This window comes from Pongo abelii, chromosome 8 (genome assembly GCF_028885655.2).
Source record: "Pongo abelii isolate AG06213 chromosome 8, NHGRI_mPonAbe1-v2.0_pri, whole genome shotgun sequence".
Taxonomy (NCBI): Eukaryota; Metazoa; Chordata; class Mammalia; order Primates; family Hominidae; genus Pongo; species Pongo abelii.
The window spans coordinates 17179983-17204958 of record NC_071993.2 but is presented as its reverse complement, the minus strand read 5'-3'; the positions used below and the strand labels follow the sequence as shown (position 1 = coordinate 17204958).

Sequence of the window (24976 nt, the reverse complement as noted above, 5' to 3'; positions counted from 1 at the left end):
AATTTTGAGTTGACTTTGTATGTGGTGTGGGATAACGGTTCAGTTTCATTTTTCTGCAAATGTGTATCCAGTTTTCTCAGCACCATTTATTATAGACTATCCTTTACATGTTGTGTGTTCTTGCCATGTTTGTCAAAAATCAATTCAGCATGATGTATGGACTTGTTTCTGGGCTCTCTATTCTGTTCCATAGGTCTAGATATCTGTTTTTAATGCCAATACCATACTGTTTTGATTACTACAGTTTTGTAATATATTTTAAAATCAGGTAGTGTATTTTTATTTTAAATATATTTTTAAATCAGGATGCCTCCAGATTTCTTCTTTTTGCTCAAGATTGCTTTAGCTATTTGGGGTCTTTTGTGGTCATATAAATTATAGGATTATTTTTCTATTTTGTGAAAAATACCATTGGAATTCTGTTAGAGATGGCATTGAATCTGTAGACTGCTTTGCATAGTATGGACATTTTAACAGTATTCTTTCAATTTGTGAACACCAAATATATTCTTTTTTACATTAATGTGATATAGTTTTCAAAATACAGATATTTCACTTTCTTGGTTAAATTCATTCCTAAGTGTTTAACTTTTTGACACTATTGTAAATGGGATTTTCTTCTTAATTTCCTTTTTGTATAGTTAGTTGTTAATGTATAGAAATGCAACTAATTTTATATGTTGATTTTATATCCTGTAACTTTACTGAATTAGTTTGTTCATTTATTAGTTCTAAAAGTATTTTTGTGGAGTCTTTAGGGTATTCTATGTATGAAAGATCACGCCATTTGCAAACAGACCATTTTACATTCTAATGGGATCATTTTTCTTCAGCCTGAAGAACATCTTTTAATATTTCTCACAGAGCATGTCTGTTGAAGTCAGATTCCCTCAGCTTTTGTTTAAGAATGCATTTTTCACCTTAATTTTTGAAGGATATTATTACACACAGAATTTTAGGTTGACCATTTCCGATTAGCTCTCTAAGAATGCCACATCAGTGTCTTGTGACTTCCATAATTTTTTTGGGGAGAGGAACCTCAGCAGTAATTCTTGTTGTTCTCCTGAAGATAATGTGTCTTTCTCTCCCCACTCACTGCTTTTTTTGTTTGTTTATATTTAATTTTCCACAACTTGATTATGGCGTATCTAGATCTAGTTTTCTCTGTGTTTGTCCTGCTTGAGAGTCACTGAGAGTTTTGAATCTATAGGTTGCTTTCTTTTATACAATTTTGAAAAATTTCAGCCAATATTTTTTAAATATTGCATTGCCACTTTTTTTCTCTTTCTTCTCCTTCTGAGACTCAAATTACACACATGCTGAAGGTTTTGACTGTTTCTAATAGTTCTTATGGTTTTATATCCTTGCCTTCTTTTTTTGCTTTGATTCCATTTGGTTATTTTGTTTTGGAAAGTCTGTAAGTGCTGTTGAAATGTTCTTCAACTATTTTGTCAACCTTTTCCTCTAAGTTTTATCATAGTTATTTTGGAGTCATTGTTTGGTAGACTCAGTATCTGGAATGTTTCTGGCTTTGCTCAGATTGCCTGTTTTATTTATTATTTTATTTATTTATTTATTTTTTTACTACTTCCTCACAGGCCTAGTCAGTTTTTATTGTGAGCAGGACATTATACGTGATATGTTGCAGGGGTTCTGGATTATATTATCTTCCTCTCAGAAGGGTTGGGTTTTGTTCTACTAGGCGCTTATGTTCCTGGCAGATCACTTTCATTCAATCAAGGCTTGAATTTGCAGGGGACCTATTTCAAATTTTCCATGAATCCTGGTGGATTGCCATATTTCCTAGAACATGAATCTTACTCCTGTAGCATACTTTTCTCACGTTTCAATTCAATTCTCAGGGTTTTCATAAAAGTATCTCCTTTCTGAGTGAATGAGGCAACACATCCCTTCAGTATTTATTATGCAGTCTCTCTTCAATTCTTAGCAACTTCCCTCCCTCCCCTCCGAAACTTTTCTCTGTTAGACCTGCTGTCTTCTCTGTGCATTTGCAGCTTGGGAGTGAGCTAAGGACCCATGGAAATGCCTGTACATTTTTGAGGTGCCATTTCCATGCAGCTGCTTTCCTTATAGTATGCAGCTCCAAAATCCCCAGATGTTTGGTAGCCCTAAATCGTGAGTTGTTTGTTTACCATAGCAAGGGTATTGCTGTCTCCTTGGGCTTCACTCCTTTGGATTCTTGAGTGTGTATGGGACATACTTCATATGCTTCTCTTTTCAGAGATTACAGTCCTTTGCTGTTTGTTCTCAATGCCCAAAAATGATAAAAACTAAAACAAACAAACAATAATTCCTTACTATTATCAAACATTAATCATTGTTCATTTTTTCTTAAGTGAGAGCAAGTTTATTAAGAAAGTAAAGAAATAAAAGAATGGCTCCTCCATAAGCAGAGCAGTAGCATGGACTGCTTGACTGAGTATACTTACAGTTATTTTGTGATTATTTGCTAAACAAGGAGTGAATTATTCATCGGTTTTCTGGGTAAGAGGTGGGCAATTCCTGGAACTGAGGGCTCCTCTTCTTTTTAGACCATATGAGGTAACTTCCTGATGTTACCATGGCATTTGTAAACTGTCATGGCACTGGTAGGAGTGTCTTTTAGCATGCTAATGCACTATAATTAGCATATAGTGAGGAGTGAGGACGACCAGAGGTCACTTTCCTCACCATCTTGGTTTTGGTGGTTTTTGACTGGCTTCTTTACTGCATCTTCTTTACTGCATCAGCAAGGTCTTTGCGACCTGTATCTTGTGCCGACCTCCTATCTCATCCCGTGACTATGAATACCTTAAACTCCTGCAAATGCAGTCTGGTAGGTCTCAGCCTTATTTTATCCAGCCCCTGTTCAAGATGGAGTTGCTCTGGTTTGAATGCCTATGGTTTATTACCCCACTATCTTTTAAAGGGGACCTTTACTCCTAAGGGTTGTAGAGGGACAATGGTCCATTTTCTGTAACTCCTTCAGGATGAATGGGGTGATGATATTCCTGCCTAACTATTAGGGTCTCTTGTATTCAGGGTAGAGAGGAGCTTAGTCAGAAAGCGTCAGTATGGTGAGGCCCATTCATAACTCTGATAAAAGGTGATATCCACAGTCGGCCAATTGGTGCTGCAGTCTGCTTCCTATGGGTCAGGGGTTTCCTCCGTATCGTCCCTATGGGGTTTGCCAGGATGATGTTACCAGAAAGGAGTACTGATCTAGACCCCAAGAGAGGGTTCTTGGACCTTGCGCAAGAAAGAATTTGGGGTGAGTCCATACAGTAAAGTGAAAGCAAGTTTATTAAGAAAGTAAAGGAATAAAGAATGGCTACTCCATAGGCAGAGCAGCCCATTGTTCAAATTTATTTGTGAAAGAAATGGATTGTTTGTTCTGTAGATCATCCCACATCTTGGATTTTGCTGTTTATATTCTACATGCCATTTGTCATGTTGTTTGTAAACTGGTACTTATACCAAAAAGTTTGGTTAAATCCAGGGGGTTTTATTTGGTAAAAAATAATCTTTTCAGTAGCTACATGAAATCTGCTTTTCTATTATGACGTTAACATTGGTCAAAGTGTTCTGATCTCCTCAGGTTGAACTTCCCATTAAAAGCCTCTTTTGCACTTTCTCTAATGGTTTTAGCATTCTTTAGGTTCATTATTTAGATGAGTTATTCACTGAGACCTACAACATGATCATAGTTTGATTTTATTATTTTTTATTTATTTATTTATTATTTGAAGTTCTTTAATGGAATAGAACTTGCTCATATCAGCTATTTGGTTGCTCTCATACAGAGATCATGTAGGAAAGATAGGATAAGTGCTTGATTTTCTCTCCTTTTCTTTTTTTAAAAAGTATTCAAATTAATAACTTGGTTCCTTAGCATTCTTCAAAATGGTCACTTATTCCATTTTATTTTATTTTGTTTTTGATATCTGTATATTTATATATTATATCACACTTGATGTGCTTTAATCAATTCTAGGCATTTAAAAATGTTTCATTTTTCTATATTTTGTTTGTTACGTTTGTTAATAATTTGTTTTCAAAACTCTGGAAAATTTTCCAGTTAGTTTCTGAACTTCTTTAACCAAATTCCAGTTACCTTTGAAAGCTTCTTTGCTTTCTGGTCAGAAAAAATGTTCTAGGCTCTTCCTGCACATTATTTACTCTCAGGACTGAAAACCCTGATTTCCCTAAAGAGCTCTGACTCTTTCTGTGGGAAATGGTATTTAGATCTCACAATCTGGGTGCTACGGATGGCTATTGGTACTGGGTGTGTCATTGTCCCTAGACCTTTCAGTGGACAGAATTAGAAAACACTTTCTTGTTGTTTTTAAAGAAAAAATACACTATATAGTCATAGTGATCTCACACTATATTGGAATATTAAGATTACAGAGTTGCATATTTTGTTTCTTTTTTTTTTTTTTTTTTTTTTTTTACTTTACATTTGTACCTCTTCTATCATACAGTAAAAATCTTGGTTCCTAATGACATGAACATATTATTTATGTACTTAGTCCTACTGTACACATTTTCAAAATAACAATACTAATATTATTACTAATAGTATGATAACTGGAAACCATTTAAGATTTCTTTGCTCTTTTTTGTGTATTTAAAATATGTTTTGCTTGAGCGGTATAGTCAAATTACAGTGTTTAAGGTCCCTTGGAATATTTCTACTCTCTATGGTTGTCAGCTCAATGCAATTATTTCATCAGTTTCACTTCAGTTGTGATTTTAAAGATTTCTTTCATTTTTCTCAAATTTTGCTTTATAATTATGTAAAATATATTTATAGTTCCAAAGCCAAATCAATGGGCATGGTAGATTAAGAGAGCTCTAGCTTTTTTTCCTGTCCCTTCCACTCTGTTCTGTCTCCCCTCTTAGAGAACAGTTTTTATTAGTTTTTGATTTATCCTTCTATTTAAAAATTAAGCAAATGATGTCATATAATTGTATTTTCCTCTGTCTTAGATAAAAGGGAGCATAATATACACACTGGTCTATAATTCGCTTTTTTTCACATCATATATCCTGGAGATTACTCCATAATCAGAGCATAGTATGTCACCATGCAATGTCTCATTTTCTGTTCAATCAGTATTCTATTGACGGACATTTGGCTTGTTTCCAGTCTTTTGGCCATTTTCTTTCTAGTCTTTTTTTTTTATTTTTGAGACAGTGTGAGATCATGGCTTACAGCAGCCTCAACCTCCCAGGCTCAAGTGATCCTCCTGCCTCAGTCTCCCCAGTAGCTGGGACTACAGACACACACCACCATACCCAGCTAATTTTTATTTTTTTATTTTTTTGTAGCGATGGGGTCTCCCCATGTTGCCCAGGCTGTTCTTAAACTGGGCTCAAATGATATTCCTGCCTCGGCCTCCCAAAGTGCTGGGACTACAAGCGTGAGATACCACACCCAGTCTTGTTTCCAATCTTTTGGAATTCCAAATGTTACTGCAACAAAATACCTTATTCACTTGTCATATTGTATTTTTGCCAATGTACCTTTGGGATATCTTTCCAAAGGTAGTATTGTTTGGTCAAAAAAAAAATGAAATGCATACGTTTTTGCTAGGTATTGCCGTATTCTCTTATGTAGTGATTGTACCATCTTGCATTCTCTAGCAATGTGTGAGAATGCCTGTGTCCCCACAGCCTCTCCAATAATTTGTTTTCAAAACTCTGGATTTTTAACATTCTGAGAGGTAAGAAATGGCATCTCAGTGAAGGTTTTATTTGCACCTTCTTTGTGATGAGTGAGGTTGAACTTTCATATGTTTAAGAGACATCTGAACTTTTCTCAGTACACTCTATTCATATCTGTGTTCTTTTTAGAAATTCTGTATATTTTGAGATAATAACTCTTTGTTGCATATTGCATTTTTTCTAATTTTGTCATTAATCTTTTACTTTGCTTATGGTATTTTCTGTGTTTAAAACTGGTAACTTTTAAAGTATTACACTGGGAAATGCCTCTTTTTCTGAGGAACTGAGAGGTTTTCTCAGTAGGAACAATGAGACTTATGGAACTAATTTGTTTCATTTTTTACTTTGGCAGCAAAATTTTTATTTGAACAACCTGTATAGCTATGTAAATTTCATATCTTACACATCTAAAATGTTACCCTCTCACTTATTTCTAATGTCTGTATTACTACAGTCTAGATTTTTATTATTTAGTGTTTCTATCGTTTGATTTACAGTAGCATTTCTCATAGAAATCTAAGCCACTGTAGAGTCTTTGTTAAGTAAATGTGGGTATTAATGAAGAACAGGTTTTTCCAGTCACTGGTCAGCAACGTAAGGGGGCTGGTGTGGTATAATGAGGATGGTAGTGGGGTCAGCATCAGAATGCCTGGATCGGTCCCTCACTTGCTCCATTCTTGGAAGAGTGGCTCGATCACCACAGACATTTGAATTTTTTCATTTATAAAATGAATGTTTTAACTATATGATAGTATTAAGAAACTTTCTCAAATGAAAATTATGTAGCGCTTAACCATTTTAATATGCAAAGTGATCTGGTTTGCTGAAACACATAGAGGTTGGCAGAAGTTCTGGAATTCTTTACAATTTCACATACAGAAATTAATACCCTCAAAGTGAAAAAGATGACTCTACAATCCTGGTATTCATCCCTCAGATGGTTCAGCCCTGTTTAAATTGTGTCAGCATGTGATGGCTCACAAGCACAGAGCTTGACACATGGGTGATTCATTTATTTATCAATTGATACTTCTAGACTTGTAACTTTGTAAAACTGGAAAATGTAAGTCTTTTTTAATTTATGAGGGTGTCTAAAACTGCTCATAGTTATTTAAACAAAGTTTGGCTTCTTACGCCAAGGGCTCTGATCATTCTCCATGAATTATAACATCTATACAAATGTAACATTATTTTTCCCTCTTATTTTAGAGTGTGGAGGTATACTGACTGGTCCTTATGGTTCTATTAAGTCTCCGGGGTATCCTGGAAACTATCCCCCAGGAAGAGATTGTGTCTGGATTGTTGTAACTAGTCCTGACCTCCTGGTAACATTTACTTTTGGGACCTTGAGCCTCGAGCACCATGATGACTGCAATAAAGATTACCTTGAGGTAAATAATTATATTTAGATAAAACATATCACAATATGATTAGGACTCGGGGCACTATGGTCTAGCCATGCCCATGGATGACCCCAAAATATTAGCAGTAGTTAGGTGTGTTTCTCAATAGTCAGTCAATATCTAACTCTTGCAAAGTCTCTATTTTTAATTGTGCCTGTTTGTTGCTTCTTCTTCTGGGTTCCATTTGAATCTGGGAAACAGATTACCTTGCCCAGCTATGGTGTTACCTGGAAGCCCACACCCCTGCCATGAGAATGCAGAATTTATGAAATAAACACTCAGTAATAGCCATCTCCTTCAATGCAGATTCAAACCTTCAGTTGTCTGTGGTAAACTGGCAAGGTCTTTCACAACTTAACTATAGTATTCCATGAAGAGGTCGGGCGTGGTGGCTCAAGCCTGAAATCCCAGCACTTTGGGAGGCCGAGGTGGGCAGATCACTTGAGGTTAGGAGTTGGAGACAGCCTGGCCAACATGGTGAAAACCCATCTCTATTAAAAATACAAAAACTAGCTGGGCGAGGTGGCGGGTGCCTGTAACCCCATCTACTCGTGAGTCTGAGGCAGGAGAATCGTTTGGACCCGGGAGGTGGAGGTTGCAGTGAGCTGAGATCATGCCACTGCACTCCAGCCTGGGTGACAGAGTGAGTCTCTGTCTAAAAAAAAATAAAAAGAGAAAGAAAAATAATAGTGATTGTGTTGAACTGGGTTAGTTCTTGGAATAAATTAATCATTATTACTGAGAGGAGAGGTATCAGCCAAAGCTCCTTCTGCCTACCCATTAGTAAAAGATGAAAATATGGAGGAGTAGAAAAGGCTCTTATATTCAAATGCCATTTGTACATAGGTGCATCAAAAAGTGTTGCTCTTCATTTGTAGACTGACAAGGTAATGGAGAAGATTGAGTTCCTAGGTTGTCCTGTATTTTTTATCACCATTTTTTAGCACCCCTTTCAGTAGTGCTAAAAAGACAATATGCATTTCCAAGTCCATTAGAGGGAAATGGAGTTCGATGGAATTATTCATAAAGGATAGAAGGATGTGGTGTCAAAAAGGGGCTCCGCAAGTAAAAGTCATTAGTAATTCAGCAATAATGGATTTGAAACCTTTGGGAATGACTGGAAGATCTGTCTCTCTCTGGAAAATTTCTGCAAAATGGTCATTTAAATGTTGACAGAAAAGTGAGTTATCTTGAAATTAATTTTCAATAAATTCCATCAAGTTAAAATTAGAGGCTTTAAAAAATTCCTACACATTCATTTCTGGAGACCATATGGTAGAAAGTGTCAACCACTCTGACAATATTGAAATGTCTCTCATTTCTCTTTAAACTACAGTATTTCAAAGAACCAGTCAAATATTAGAATAAAGTAAGGCTGCCATATAACTTTGATCTCAGTAAGAAAAGTAATTTGAATGACAAAATTGACCATATTAAAATATTCTTTAGTTCATTGACTCCTCGGTGGTCTATATAGTATAGAATTTGCAATTACAACAAAATTATAGAAAGATTGACATGATTACATAATAGATTAAAAACCAACAATTAAAAAAGGATTTCTAAGGTCACATCATTATCATTGTAGTACTTACTTACTATCAAAGTTGCATTTTTAAATTCACTAACCTGTCTTTATGTTGTGTCTTATCTGACGGCACTTCCTCTCTACCTCTGACCCTTCTGAAAACCTGGACCAAGTTATGAATCAGTTGGCATCAGTGGTGTTCCTTCTTCTGTTTTCTTTGCTTATATTCATTTTCTTCTAGATCACTAAGAATTTATAATGAAAAAAATCAAAGGGGAAAGATATTTGATTAGTAACATCATGAGAAAAATTCAAACTATATGTCCAGCCTTGGAGTTGAAATTCAGTCACAGGCCAGGCGCGGTGGCTCATACCTGTAATCCCAGCACTTTGGGAGGCCGAGACGGGCAGATCATGAGGTCAAGAGATTGAGACCATCCTGGCCAACATGGTGAAACCCCGTCTCTACTAAAAATACAACAATTAGCTGGGCGTGGTGGCAGGCGCCTGTAGTCCCAGCTACTTGGGAGGCTGAGGCAGGAGAATTGCTTGAACCTGGGAGGTGGAGGTTGCAGTCAGCTGAGATCGCGCCACTGCACTCCATCCTGGTGACAGAGCAAGACTCCATCTCAAAAAAATAAAATAAAAATTCAGACAGAGAGAAGGCATTGGGGTGATGGGAGAAGAAGACACCCTTTGCTGAACCTCAGCCGTGAGTTAGATTTGGATGTGATGGAGAAGCTTCCTTGAGCGATCACTTTTAAATGACAGATTTTATGAAGTTAATATCCAGAGTGACCTAGTTTGTTAAAAATCTGACCACTTTGAGCTTAATGATTCATCCTTTTGTTTTAGATTCGAGATGGTCCTTTGTATCAGGACCCCCTTCTTGGGAAGTTCTGCACCACTTTCTCTGTCCCACCGCTCCAGACTACTGGCCCCTTTGCCAGAATTCACTTCCATTCAGACTCCCAGATTAGTGATCAAGGCTTCCATATCACCTACTTAACATCACCTTGTAAGTAACCTACCAGTTGGGAGCTTAAGAGAGATTTGAAGGCCAATGCTATGCTTACATCTGTTTTATATTTTAATGTGATTCAGAGGATGACTGACTGTCTTAGACCAAGAACATTTTTTTATAAATATTTCTCTCATAGCTTCAGATTTTTTCTTTATCTTCCCAATGCTTTATTATTAATACTGCAATACCCTTTGATCCCTAAATTATGGGATCCACATCATGATAAAGATGTATGAGATACACAAACTTAAATAATTCCAAGCCCCAGGTCCCTCGTGGTGTTTGATGTTTCGTTGCGAGAGAGGTTTGTGCATGTGAGCAGTGCAGTCTCTCTGGATTTTATCCTTGGATCAAGTCCAGCTGCACAGGGGCTGGGGCTGGCTTCCAGCATCACAGTGTCCTAGACTCTAGAGCTTCACTTCCAGCCAAATACTATTAGCTGTTAGGACCTCACTTGCTTTGATACTTTAAAACAAACAAACAACAAAACACAGGAAATACTATATGATTTGGATTTTTTTAGGGAAGTGGAGGATTTTGTTTATGACATCTATTGTTGTGCCCTTAATAAGTGTTCTCAGAAAAAGTATCTTTTAATTTCAATATCAGGAAGAGTAACAATGAACATCTTTACTTGTCCCCTTTCTTCATTTCCTTTTGTTTCCACCGAATCTGGTGCCAAACTCCTGTTTCCCTTTCAATTGTTTTCTGTGCAAATCAACTCCCCCTGGCTACATCTTGCTATTCGGTATTCATTTTTTCTTTAATTTGCTTCATGTATACAGTTATGTAGTTTATTTTGTTACATGTTTTTAATAACCATCTCAAATCTTATTGGAATGAAGCAGAGCATTAATGTATTTAAAAAGCAACTTATAGAAGAGAATGGCAGATTGGAAGCTAGATCACACATCTCTGCATCTATTTCTTTAAGCCACTACAGAGATGTCCCACAACACATCAAATTGAAAATCTTAAAATTAGAGGCACAAGCCTATAGAGGGTGAATAAAGTGGGTATGTGCTTGTGTGTGTGTGTGTGTGTGTGTGTGTGTGTGTGTAAATTTTTAGAAACTGGATCCAATGCCTGCAAGCCAGAGCAATGCCATTGGCATGACCTGTTCATCTCTTCCCTGTTCTTAGCGGATCTGCATTGTGGTGGGAACTACACGGACCCAGAGGGTGAACTCTTCCTGCCTGAGTTGTCTGGGCCTTTCACTTACACCAGGCAATGCATCTATATGATAAAGCAGCCCCAGGGAGAACAAATACAAATCAACTTCACCCACGTGGAGCTGCAATGCCAGAGTGACAGTTCTCAGAATTACATTGAGGTAACTTTTACTACTCAATCGCCCTTAGATGACATTCATCAACATTTTTATATTCTGCAGAGTGGTGGTCTTCAAAAGATTGTTGGGCCACCAGCAGCCAGAACACCTGAGAGTTTGTTAGAAATACAATAATAACTAAGCTCTAATGACTAAGGTGCAGGCAAATAAGGCTGATAGGATGTACTAATAAGATACAGATTTATTATCTAGAATAATTGATACAGGAAAGAACTCAACCCAGGAAAGTGAAGGGATTTGCCCAGATGACCCAGCTAGTCAGTCGTAATAAAGTTTGTGTTGAATGACCCTTGTTTTGGAGGTTAGGGTTTTTCCTTCCTTTATTCTGCTCGCTCTTCTCCAGAAATCTTTAATTTTGATTTAAGTGTGGGTAATGATTGTAATACAGGGAATATTTGAAACAGAGACAGGCTGTTTTTGTTTGCTGGGCCTGGTATTTCTTATGCTAAATTATTGGTCAAGCCACAGATTAAAGTGTTGAGCAAGATAAAACATTGTTTTTTGGGCATAATCATTTTACATAAACTAGAGAAGAATTTACAATTTTGTTTGTTTGTGCAAGTTAAATCCATTTATTCATCCAGGAAAAACCTATGTGACCTCCTGTCCTCTTCTTTCTGCATTTAGACAGAGGAAACAGAACTTTAGCATGAGATCTAGCTAGACTTAGTTGAAGTGCATTGACCAGAGCACTACAGCAGTATGTATGTATGTAGGTATGTATGTATTTACTTTTTTTGAGATGGAGTTTCTCTCTTGTTGCCCAGGCTAGAGTACAATGGCGTGATCTCAACTCACCGCAACATCTGCCTCCTGAGTTCAAGCAATTCTGCCTCAGCCTCCTGAGTAGCTGGGATTACAGGCATGTGCCACCATGCCTGGCTAATTTTGTATTTTTAGTAGAGATGAGGTTTCTCCATGTTGGGCAGGCTGGTCTCAAACTCCCAACCTCAGGTGATCCTCCCGCCTCCGCCTCCCAAAGTGCTGGGATTACAGGCGTGAGCTACTGTACCCGGCCTGCATTTTTTTTAATCCAGAAATTTTTATTTCAGATCATTTCAGAATGGGTATATTTATTCAGTTTAGGTTTTCTAAAGTCTCTTATAAAGTATATTAAAGTTTTACACTATGGAAGAATTTCAAATATTTTTATGTAAATCAAAATTAAATTATTAACCCTTTTTTTTAGCTTTTGAGAACAGCAAAAATAGCTTTCAATTAGAGAGTGCTTCCTATACTCCAGGCACTATTATAAGACTTTAAAATAGCATAACAAATTAAATAGATAATGATTTTTGTCGGCTTACTGCCTGCCATGTGTGATAAGTGCTTTTCATGAGTTATTTCATTGAATCCTCTCAACAACCATTATTATTTCTGTTTTAATCTTAGGGAACTGTAGCCCAGAGAAGTTACTTGTCCACAGTTACATGTCTAGCAAGTAATGGGACTGGGATTCAAATTTGGGAGATCTAGTTGTACTGATCTTCAGTAAAAACAGAAATGCAATTGTGCGACTTTGACTACAAGAAGTGTCTCATCTTCCATAGGGAGGAAGGTCTTGTGAATTACCCAATTCCATACCTGGCTCTCCGATCATGAGACTAAAACATGAAGCCGAGCATCATGATTTTCTCAGATATGCAAGAATGTAATTATAATTTTCAGGGAAATTTGGGGCCCTTTCTATTAAAGCCTTCATGGCACTTCTGTGGTTCTAAAGAACTATCAGTACCTCTGAATGGTTCATCCTCTCAGGCTTTGCAGAACACTAGAACTGAATTTCAGTGAGCAGTGCCATGAACTCCTCTGAATTGTTCTGAAAAGTTCGCACAAAAAATCATAAAACTGGCTTTGGAAGGCTTATTTTTATAAAGTAGAATGGTGGAATGTTTTGTAGCCAGAAGGGGATTAAAGTTAGTTCACCTAACTTCTTATTTTAGTTCATTTGTCAGATGACCATAAAACCTTGGACAATTCTTTATCTGGATCTTTCAGTTCCTACTTCAGTAAGATGTCCTATCTATTTCTCTAAACTTTGGGGGTAAAATCAAGGAAATAAATGAAAAAAGAATCTTGAAGTGTTAAAAAAATAATGCAAGTGCAAGGTTTTTCTGGAACAAAGTTTTAACTCTAGCCTTGAATTTATCAGTTCAGAGACAGCCGATGTGGCTGTCACAGTTGGCCAGCGAGGTATCTACATTCTGATGTAACCACATATCCTCAAAGTCTTGACCAAATTTCCCTCAAGGATTGTTTATTGAAAAAAAAACTGTATTATTCAGAAGGACAGGTCATATACAGTGATTTAAATATTAATAGTTAGATAAATTTTTCTATTATATCTTTGACCAACCAACCTAAAGGAATAAAACCAGTCAACCTGTAGAATTTTGGCATCAGCAAGGACCTTAATTTTACAAATGAGAAAATTGAGGCTCACAAAGGTCAAACTCTAGTTATTGTCAAAGTAGAACTTAGATGTACCTCTATGAGATTCTAGATAGACATACATTGACTTTGGTTAAAGCTCTTGTCTTTAAATCATCTCTATCCATTGGGAAAATTTGTGAACTGAACCCATTTTCTAAAAAGTATATTCACTTCTCTTGTTGCTCTTCAGATAGTGGTCATAGAAGAAAGTGATACTGGAACCAAATTCTAATGACATTATTGTGACTCAATATATTGTTCCCTAAAATGATGTCTTCATTTTTTAAAGCTATCTCTAAAAAGTGAAATATTTATGAAAAAGAATTAAAAAAAGAATGTTGGTATTTCGAATACTTTGGTGGTTTAGAGGGGGGTTGACTTTGTCCTTTACTGACTCCATTGATGAGTAAAAGCAGTCCACCCAAAATTTTAGAAAGAGTGGAGAACAGAAAAGAAATTCTACAGAGATGTGGGAGAATGATCCTAATGACATTTACTTTGAGTGTGAATAGGTGTACTTTTAAGAATCCTAGATCTTCTCTTTGTGTTGTTTTAGGTGCCTTGGTTGCCAGGCAAACATATCCTTCAAATGAAGATTAAGGTACCATTGCTGAGTGTGTATCTTTCATAGATACTGTGCTTTTGAAAGACTTACTTTTGCTCAGTAAGAGAGTTCCATAAGCATTCATTAAAGAATAGATTTTAACTGCAAAAGATAAGAATGTATTGACCCAGTGTAGCATATCTTTCTTTTTTTTTTAACACAAGAAACACACATTAACATATTAATCCTTAGATTTATATATCTCTCTTAAGTGAAGTTTCTACTTTTAAAGATATACATTACCTATGGAAGATGTGACATGGCTACAAATGAATGAATACAAGAACAGATCAATTGTTAGTTCATCTGTTTTTGTCGAAGAGAGCTTTTAAATTGTATAGAATAGTTCAAATGAAGGTGATGGAAGCATCTTTCCAGAATAAAAAGCAGCACCTCTCATTAATATTTCATAAGTGATTTAAGCCATCAGAACTCTGAGTGAAGGACACATAGGTAATAATGAAAGTTTAATTTTAAATCCCAGAGAAGGGAAGTTGTAGGCTGAATAATAAATTCAGAAGGCTATAGGATGTTAAGGTGAAGGCTTGAGGTAGGATACGAAGGGAAATGAGTAGAATTGTTTACCCATCAAATCTCCTTGACCAATCCCAAAGTATCTGCCTCCTCTCCCCGAAGACACTGAGGAACCAGAAAGGGAGCTCTACAAGAGAGGCAGGGAGAGTGATGTGCCTTCTGGAGAAAGAGAAGGGCTTTCGAGAAGTTGTTCTTTCTTAGATGTGGAAAGCAAACACAAACAGAAAAGTTGGAAAATATAATCAATAAGACAGGAAGGAGTAATTTACATTGAATTTTATTTCTGAAATCTAGGGAATATACCTGTTCTACAAGTGGCATTGAACCCCAAATTCATCATATTTTAGACCTCTATGACAATCCCAGTAAATTAACAAAGCAGAAATTGTACATCTCTTCACAATATAACATAACCCAAGATTATTTATAAACATTTTAAAATGCCCAAGTGTGTGGAAGTATGTGAACTCTCTCCAAAATAATCATTGGATTGAGAAAGAAATAAAAAATGAAAGACTGTATAGAAAATGACAAAGAGGAAATGCTGTGTATCAAAACCTGTGAGATGTGATGAAACTCAACTCCCTGGTAAAATCTTTAAGATTTAAAAGAAGAGAACCAAAATAATTGGGAAAGTGGGAGAGCAGAAGCTGAGGCAGGAAGGTCTGTCCTCCGTCTGAACCTTTTCTTTCACCACCTTCCCCTCCATCCTTCCCTCTACCTCTCCCTCCCCGCTACACTCCTGCTTCGGCCTAAGCAGCCCTCCCGCATCTCCTGCATGTCTTTAGATGAATGCAAATCCACAAAGGACCTCCTTTTGTGACTTCTTGGGCATTGAGATGATTTCGCTATGAGCTTGGGACTGGGTGGGGGAGAGCCAGGACTTGTGGAATGCATGAGGCACTTGCTTCCTTCAAGTGGACCTGCTGCTCAGAGTCTCATGGCTGCAATTCACAGAATACACACCTAAATGTCGGAAAAAGAATAAGGCCTGGAGCAAGCAAACACACCACATAGGCTGAATAGTATTGTGTTTTTCAGGTAAGTACATATTGAAATTAATTGTAGGTCAGAAAAATATCTTTCTAGAGAGGGTAGGGTAAAGGGAAAAGGGGGAGATCCTCAAGAGTTTTCATTCTTGGCTGGGCATGGTGGCTCATGCCTGCAACTCCAGAACTTTGGGAGGCTGAGGCGGGTGGATCACCTGAGGTCAGGAGTTTGAGACCAGCCTGGCCAACATGGTGTGAAACCCCATCTCTACTAAAAATACAAAAAAGTAGCCAGGTGTGATGGTGGGCACCTGTAATCCCAGCTACTTGGGAGGATGAGGCAGGAAACTCACTGGAATCCAAGAGGTAGAGGTTGCAGTGAGCTGAGATCACGCCACTGTACTCCAGCTTGGGTGACAGAGTGAGACTCCATCTTAAAAAAAAAAAAAAAAAAAAAAGAGTTCACATTCTTGAGCATATTGGATTTAGGGTTTTGACAGAGACTAGGAACATTTGGTTAGACTCTGAGCTATCTTGTTGTCAGCACAGTTTTTCCACAACTGTGCCATCCTGATGCTTTTTAGTAAAGGAAGCATTTCCTGGGCCATCCTGATGCTTTTTAGTAAAGGAAGAAGATAGGCCATTCCTCTAGTGAAATAATTCTGTAGGTCGGAGTAGTAGGAGGCAGGAAAAAGACTGAGAGATGATAGAACACCTAATTTGGAGTTGTGAGAGCTTTTAGAGAATACATTTTTGCTGTGTTTGAAGGAGTTGCATGCTCATGTAGAAGTTGCAAACCCATTGAACATGCGTGATGTAGAGCAGTGAGCAGCAATACGAGGATATGGATGGACCATTATCAAGAACATTACAAATTCCTAAGTCAAATAGAGGGTATGGCTAGTACTTTTCTGATATAAAATGGAAACAATATTGCATGGAAACATGATAAAACCCTTCAGCTCCCTGTGTTACTAAAGGCAAGATACCTGTAAGCCATAGCTTCCTCATGTGTAATAGGGATAGCAATAGTACTTTCCCAAAAGGGACTAAAAGAGACCATTCATTCATTTATCTATTTATTCTCTAAATATTTATCAAACCACTTAGGTTCCAGTCACCATGCTAGGGAATGGGTATGTAAAATAGATATTAAATAAGTAAGCACACACTACATAATTTCAAGAGGGGATAAGTATGGGCAGGAAAGAAACAGTACCGTAAGAGAAAAGAACAGGGCTACTGACTTCAGTGGAGTAGTCTGAGTTTGCTTCTCAAGTGTCTTTGTATGGCTAACTCGTTCTCATCTATAGACCCTGTATGTAGGATCTGCAGATGGGGAGTCAGCAATGCAAAGAACTGAGAGAAGGAGGACTCCAGGTAGTGGTGCTAACCCAGCCCTAGAGACTGAAATCAGAAAAAATAAACTAAAATAATTGAAAATAGACCAGGGTTGCTGGAATCACACAGGGATGGAAGAGAGAAATATGAGTTAGGCAGGAGCTAGACCCTGAAGGGTCTTGTAGGCTGAGATAAAGAGCCTGAGTTATATTCTATATGCAAGGATAAACAATTAGAATGTTCCTTGTACAGTGACTGTCACACAATGAATGCTCACTAAAGTTAACATCATGATGATAATGACGATGATGATGATGATGAAGGGGAGAAGAGAGGGCAGGAGAAGGTGACCTACTGGAGTTTGCAATCATGAAGGAAGACACTTCTAGGTAAAACTTATTCACGTGTTCTTTATTTTAGAATATCAGTTCTTAAAAGATCAGATAAAGGATATATTTATTAATAGAGATGTTAGAAGGGACACTGTTTCACAAGGCATGAAAAGGTTTAAAATATCAACTCTAAAAATCATGAAACATACTAATAAAGAACAAAGGATAATAACCAAAGTAAATGATTTTGAGATCCTAAATGGCTTCCCTCATCTCTTATCCTCCTCACCCCTTATTCTCTCATTGGGGCAGTGCCTCATTCCTCTCCTGCTCACCCAGATTAGCCCAAGGCTCCTCTCTAAGATCCAGTCCTTACTTAGCTAAGATGTATGTCAACCTGAAGCTCACTTCACAGAAAGCCACATGTTAAACACTACCATATGGTTTGGTTCTGTTTTCAGCTCTCAGATGGACTAAGTGTAAGTGCCAGCATATTTGATTGGCTTTGAATTAAAATTTAATGCTTCTTATTTTAGAAACTATAGTATAAAACCAAACCTGGATTCATAGTGGAGGAAGACAAATGAGCGTGCGTATTAAGACATGGCTTTGGGACTTGACTCATTCCAGATGTTAAAGCTCACGACTCACTGGGCTCAAGAGCCCACATTTAAAATTTCATGTAAATGGTGTTTCTCAGCCCAGTAAATTTTAGTTCTTTCTAAAGAAAATCATTCCTTTACAAAAACTCGTTTTTTTATGAGTAGTTTCTCTTCTGGAACTAGTTTAATCTGATGAATGTAAAAATTGGAAGCCATTTGGAATACACCATATGCTGAACATCCTGGAACCTGAAACCTTCAGTGTTTCCTGGACGAGTAAGGCAACCCACAAGAAATCTGAACCTGGTCCATGAAACACTAGAATTTTGAACTGGTCCTTGTTGTTTCCTTGCAAATGCGTTTCACTAAAACGAATGAATTCACTGTGACTCCTCTGCAAGTGATCACGGCATGGCTTCACCTGACTTAGAAAAATTCAGTTTTTCTGCACAAACCATACTCAGATATTGGTCATCTTTCTCTAGGTTATGCTGCAATAACAAACAATTTGTAACAACAACCAGAAAAATCAAAAACAATAACAAACCAAAAGCATCTGTGGCTTTCAACAACGTGTGTTTATTCTTTGCTCGCAATAGCACGTTAGTTTTGGATCCATTGCAGTTCTGTTTCCTATGTCAGTTTCCTGTGACTTCACCGTCCTGAGACCCAGGCTCTAGAGCTTGCTAGGGGAAAAGTAAAAGATGGTTGAATTACGCAGTGACTTCCAAAGCTTCTACTTGGAAATTGGTGTATCACTTTTGCTCACACTCTGTTGGACAAAGCAAGTCCTATGGCTAAGCCCATAGTCAATGGGAAGAATATGTATTAATTCTCCCTATGGCGGTATTGCAAGTCACATGGCAAAAAGCATAGACAGTCAATCCTTTTACAGGAAGGGAAGTGAATAACTATGTAAAATAATGCCATCCATCCCAGTTCATGAGCATAAAGGAAAGAGGTTTTTTTTTTTTTTTTTTTTTTTTTTTTGGTGGGGGTGCAAATTTATCAAGTCCTAGATTATTGAATGCAATACATGCTACAGAGGTAGTTAGGGTCACTTTAGAACATCTCATGAATTTTATTCTAGTGTCTCTTTCAAAGGAGTCGTAGTTAAAGTATTGCCATGTCTAGGATCCAGGGAGAATACAGGCTTTCAGAATTAATAAGGTTTCATTTCCACAGAGAGAGAGAGAAACAGAGCCAAAATCAATTGCACCTTCTAGGTTCAGGGCCCTTGAGCCCTATAAGTTCCTCTTAAAACATTTGGACTACAGCTGCCTTTCTCTTTGTTAAAATCCTTGAATTTCATTAGTTGGGGCCCAGGGGAATGGCCCACTTTAGCTTGCAGCGATGCTATTTGGCTGTTTTTTTTTCCTTCTTGTCATCTTCTAATGGGCAAAATAGAAAAGAGAGACTACAGTCTTCGAAGAAGCAAATAGAACCCTGGAGGATTAGCGAGCAGGAAGATAGCTTACTCTGTGTTCCATGCTTTCTAGTTTTCAAGAACTGCAGTATGTCTCTATCTCTAACAAAAACCGAACCATCATACTGTACCTTAAAATTAATGAATCAACAAGAATTTGTCAAATACCTATTTGCAAAGTTTTTCTTATTAAATGCTGAAGGGCAAACAGAAATTTTTCCCTTCCGTCAGAGACTTACTGTTTGGTTAGAGATAAATTTAGCATAACTTTACTACAATATGTGAAATTTGTGTTACAGATGTTGTAAGAGCTCAGAGAAAGGAACTAGTATGAGCCTGAGTCAGTGGAGAGGCATGTGATTTTTTCGTGTCTGTGTCAGACTCTATCATATGGCTGAATCATGATTTATTTAATCACCTCACTATTATTAGGCCTTTAGAATGGTTTCAATTATTGTTATTATAGAGCAGACTTGGATGTGGATCTGTATGTGTCTTTTCCTGCATCTTGAATATCCTTGTGATACAGTGTTAGAAGTGAAATACCCTTAATACATATCGTCAGTTTATTTTCCAGAACTTTATACTTCCACCAGTTACGGATGAGAGTAACTGTGTCGCCACATCCCTACCAACTTCGAATATCATCCTTTTAAAATCTTTCCTTTACTGGCTAGGCAAGGTGGTTCACATCTGTAATCCCACCACTTTAGGAGGCCAAGGCAGGCGGATCACCTGAGGTCAAGAGTTCAAGACCAGCCTGGCCAACATAGTGAAACCCCATCTCTACTAAAAATACAAAAATTAGCTTGGTGTGGTGGCGTGCCCTTGCAGTCTCATCTACTTGGGAGGCTGAGGCAGGAGAATTGCTTGAATCTGGGGGGCAGAGGTTGCAGTGATCCGAGATCGTGCCACCGCACTCCAGCCTAGGTGACAGAGTGAGACTTCATCTCAAAAAAAAAAAAGAAAACAAGGAAAAATCTTCTCTTTACTACCTGTATGCCTTGGCCTAGATAACTCCTACTCAGCTTTCAAGTCTCCGCTTAAATGTTATTTCCACTGAGTTTTCCATAATACCCTGGGTGAGTTCAGAGTCTTTGGTTAACCCAGTGGTTCTCTACATTTTAAGACTTTTTAATATCATTCCTTGATTATTCAGAAATGAAATTCACTGATATAACCCCACTAGACACATTATATTTAAAAATATGTAAAGTTGTAAGAATAACATTAAGAAAAAACAAAGTAACAGAATAAAATCACATTTATTTCAGTATCTGAAAAGCTAGGCAAGCTGTACTTGAAGACAAAATAAAGTAGTTGATTGTCTGGACCCCAAATTGCTATGAGTATGACAGTACAAATGCAGGATGACATAGTTATGTGGGTTGGTGACTAATTTTTCAGAAATAGTGACCAACTCTTGACAGATTTCCAGGAGAAAGAATCTTCAATTTACACTTTACTTGTAATCCTGGAAAATTCAGTATGCATTAAAATTGCACAAAAATACTTTGTGCTTAATATGTAAAATAGAGCGAGATTTTACATGCAATAACAGAACTTTCACTTATGTGAATGTCACACAGGTTCAGGAGAATTCTTGTTGTGTGTGACTCTCATATTTCATGCTGCCTTGTGTCTTTGGTCCCTTGCTACTTACTAAATGCCAGTAATGCCCCATGATTGCTGTGATAATAATTAACACAAAACCAAAAAGATACTCTCAAACATTTCCCAAATGCTAAATTGTGGTCCCTGCTGAGAACCATTGGTTAGGTAACAATGAAGCATCCTGTGCTTCCCCCAAAACCACAGTCATCATGCTTTTCAAAAATGTTCCTGCCTATTGTAAGTTCCTTGTGAGCAGTGACTGTTTCATGGTATTGTCACCTGCACAGTTCCTGGCATTTATTCATGCCTTGATAATGTTAATGAAGTGAATGAATTAATATTTGGATGGCTATATCCTTCAGAATAATTGTACTGAACAGCGGGGGTATATATATCCATTGAATAATTCCTGCTCATAGTAGCAAGCCTCCAGTGTTTCACCTCTGAAAATGTCCAGAATAACAACAGCTATCCTTAGTCAACATTTTCTGTTACCAAACATTTGGCTAAGGAATTCACACTATTGTTTCATCTGTTTGCTTCAACAGCCCCATGAGCTTAGATAGAGAAACTTGCTCAAGGCTATTAAGTGAGGTGGTTTGTAAGTGACAGAGGTAGGTTTTGAACCCAAGTCCACAGACTGTGTTCATGGCCACTATACTATAAGAGCTGGCTATTTGGCCGGGCGCGGTGGCTCACGCCTGTAATCCCAGCACTTTGGGAGGCCGAGGCGGGTGGATCACCTGAGATTGGGAGTTTGAGACCAGCCTGACCAACATAAAGAAACCCCGTCTCTACTAAAAATACAAAATTAGCTGGGCATGGTGGCATATGCCTGTAATCCCAGCTACTTGGGAGGCTGAGGCAGGAGAATCGCTTGAACCCAGGAGGCGGAGGTTGCGGTGAACTGAGATCACGCCATTGCACTCCAGCCTGGGCGACAAGAGTGAAACTCTGTCTCAAAAAAAAAAAAAAAAAAAGAGCTGGTTATTGATTTAAAATCAGTAGTCTATTATACGAAGGAAATTTCTTTTTTCTTCTAATAAAACAGGAATGCTAACAATGGTTTTTGAATTTATGGAGTTATCATATGGCTTATCTTATCCGATCTACTGAGGAAGTTAATTTATAGTTTATAATTTCTAACCTTTCTTGCACTATTATTATTCCCGTATTTGATCTGGTATATAAGCTGGCAATGGACTGTGAATTTACTTTTCTAGAACTGTGTTTAGGATTTGTGTATCTATATTAATAGGTGACATCAGTCTATAGTTTTTATTTCTATAATCTATGTTGGGATTTGGTAACAGCGTTCTGACAAAAATTAGTTGGAAATTATTCTATGTTTGAGGATGGCTTAGAATAAATTATACATGGGAATTATCTCTTCCTTAGAAGTTTTAAAGAATGTACTAAATAGAGCATCTTATAGGAGATTTTTCTTTTTGGGGGTTGAGGGTGGGATGGGAATAATTATTTGATAATGTTTTCAATTTTATTTATAACTTATGTCTGTCCAAATCTTATTTTTCTTCTCCTTCAGATAATTTTAATGTTATACTTTTTCTGAAAATAGCCCATTAAAAACATTCATAGAGTTGTACATAGATTTCATATTTAAAAAATCTTAGTATCTATGTCTTTGTCATTTTTAATTTTGTATATTTGTGCTTATATATTTATTTTCTTATTAGACTTGCCAGAGATTTGTCTTTTATATCCCCAACCATAACCTTCCTCAGAAAAACAGTTCTTGAATATATTTATGAATACCACATTCTTTTGTATTTCATTTATTAAGTTTTGCTCTCCTTTTTACTGTATTCTTCCTCATTTTAAGGATTTTTTTCTAACTTAAAAAAATTGTACATAGAGCTGGGTCTCACTATGTTGCCCAGGCTGTCTCCAATTCCTCCCGCCTTGGCCTCCCAAAGTGCTGAGATAATAGGTGTGTGCCACCGTCCCTGGCCTTTTTTCTAAGTTTTTAAGTTGACTCCTTACATTCTTTTACTTTCTCTCTCTTTCATCAACTTTTCTTTTTTTCCTTTTTTCTTTCAATGGCAAAAATAGTTTAGTCCATAACTTTCTTTGATTGCAGATTTGGCTAACACGTGTGTTTTTTCATAGGTAATATTCTCATTTTTTATTGTTTTCCAAGTAGTCTAAATTGTGAATTTATTTCCTCTTTGACATTGTGAAAATTATTAGGAGAACATTGTTTAAATTCTTATGCTTTGGGACTTTATTGGCTTAAGACTTTATCAGCATTTCATGTTATTGCATTGTGCTTAAAAACGACCTACTGCTTTTGAAAATAATAGAAATATGTAACTCAAATTAGATTATCATTCATTTTGAATCGGCCATTTTTTCATCTCCAAGTAATGCCACCATTGCCGATGTAACTTTCTTTATTAGAATTACATCTCTGTTTTATTTTTCTCTTTAGGTTCGAGATGGTGAAACCTTACTTGGAAAAGTCTGTGGCAATGGAACCATCTCTCACATTAAATCCGTTACTAATAGTGTCTGGATCAGGTTTAAAATAGATGCTTCTGTTGAAAAAGCTAGTTTCAGAGCTGTTTATCAAGTCGGTAAGGAAACATATATAATTTTTAAATGTCTGATTTGCCTGATTGTAATATTTTAATTCTTCGAAATAATTTAGTCATTTTATGTCCTCAAGTGTTAAGTGGAAAATATTCTCATAGAAATGTTATATTTGGTTATCTCCTCAGGCAGTATTAGATTTTGCAATAAAATCGAGATAAAATTATTAATATCTGGACAAACACTACTATAATTTTTATGCTTACAGCTTGCGGGGGTGAATTAACTGGAGAAGGGTTCATTCGCTCGCCTTTTTTTCCTAACGTGTATCCTGGAGAAAGAATCTGTAGGTGGACCATCCACCAGCCCCAAAGCCAAGTCATTCTCCTCAACTTCACTGTCTTTGAAATTGGAAGTTCTGCCCACTGTGAAACAGATTATATTGAGGTAAGAGGGAAAAAATCTTTGAATTTGTATTTGGTTGTATATTATAAAAAATATTATGGGTTGTTGTCTTCAAATCTGTTATAGGAAATGAAAGTAGTTTATGTAGACCAATATGTCTTATGGATATATATGTAAAAATCCTCAACAAAATACTGGTTCAGTGAATCTAGCCTAAAAAGAGGATTTATATACCATGATTAAGTGACATTTATCCCTAGAATTCTAGGTTGATATACAACCCCAGAATCAGTTAATGTAATAGATGGTACCAATAAAATAAAGAACAAAAACTCCATGATCACCTCAATAGATTTGAGATCTGGATTTTGCTAGATTTGACAAAATTCAACATCCTTTCATGATGAAACACTCAACAAACTAGGAATAGAAGGAACCTTCCTTAATCTGATAATGGACATTCATTTAAAACCCACATCTAACATCGTATTTAATTATGAAACACAGTGCTTTGCCCCTATGGTCACAAAAAGACAAGAACGTCTGTTCTCACTACTTCTATTCAGCGTTACACTGGAAATTCTAGCTAGAGCAATTAAGTAAGGAGAAGAGATAAAATGCATCCAGAATGAAAGGGAACGAGTAAAATTCTCTCTATTCACAGATAACATGACCTCTTATATAGAAAATCATAAGGAATCCACACACATAAAAAACTATTAGAACTAATCCGTTCAGCAAGTTGTGGGTTATGAGATCAAAATATAGAAATCTTTCTTTTTTTATACACCAGCAATGAACAATTTGAAAATGAAATCAAGGAAACAATTCCATTTACAATAGCATTAAAAATAATAAACATCAAGGAATACAGTTATAAAAATAAGTGTAAAACTTGTCCTCTGAGACTATAAAACGTCCTTGAAGGAAATTTAAAAAGACCTAAATAAATGGAAAGACATTTAATGTTCATGGATTAGAAGACAATATTGTTAAGATGGCAGTACTCCCTAAAGTGAGCTAAAGATTCAATTCAATCCCCATAAAAATCACAGCTGCCTCTTTTAAAAAAAATACATAAGCTGATTGTAAAATTCATATGAATAT

At 36.8% G+C, this 24976-nt stretch overlaps 1 protein-coding gene across 2 annotated transcripts in view; it reads left to right on the top strand.

The window, feature by feature from the left end:
* CUBN (cubilin) overlaps window positions 1–24976 on the top strand; it is a 307275-nt gene that overhangs the window by 36997 nt on the left and 245302 nt on the right. For both annotated transcript variants that reach the window (XM_054522000.1, XM_024254068.2), the window contains 5 exons: window positions 6940–7121; window positions 9517–9679; window positions 10828–11018; window positions 23364–23508; window positions 23733–23911. In XM_054522000.1, coding sequence (XP_054377975.1) covers window positions 6940–7121; window positions 9517–9679; window positions 10828–11018; window positions 23364–23508; window positions 23733–23911 — 860 coding nt within the window. The remainder of the gene's footprint in view (window positions 1–6939; window positions 7122–9516; window positions 9680–10827; window positions 11019–23363; window positions 23509–23732; window positions 23912–24976) is intronic.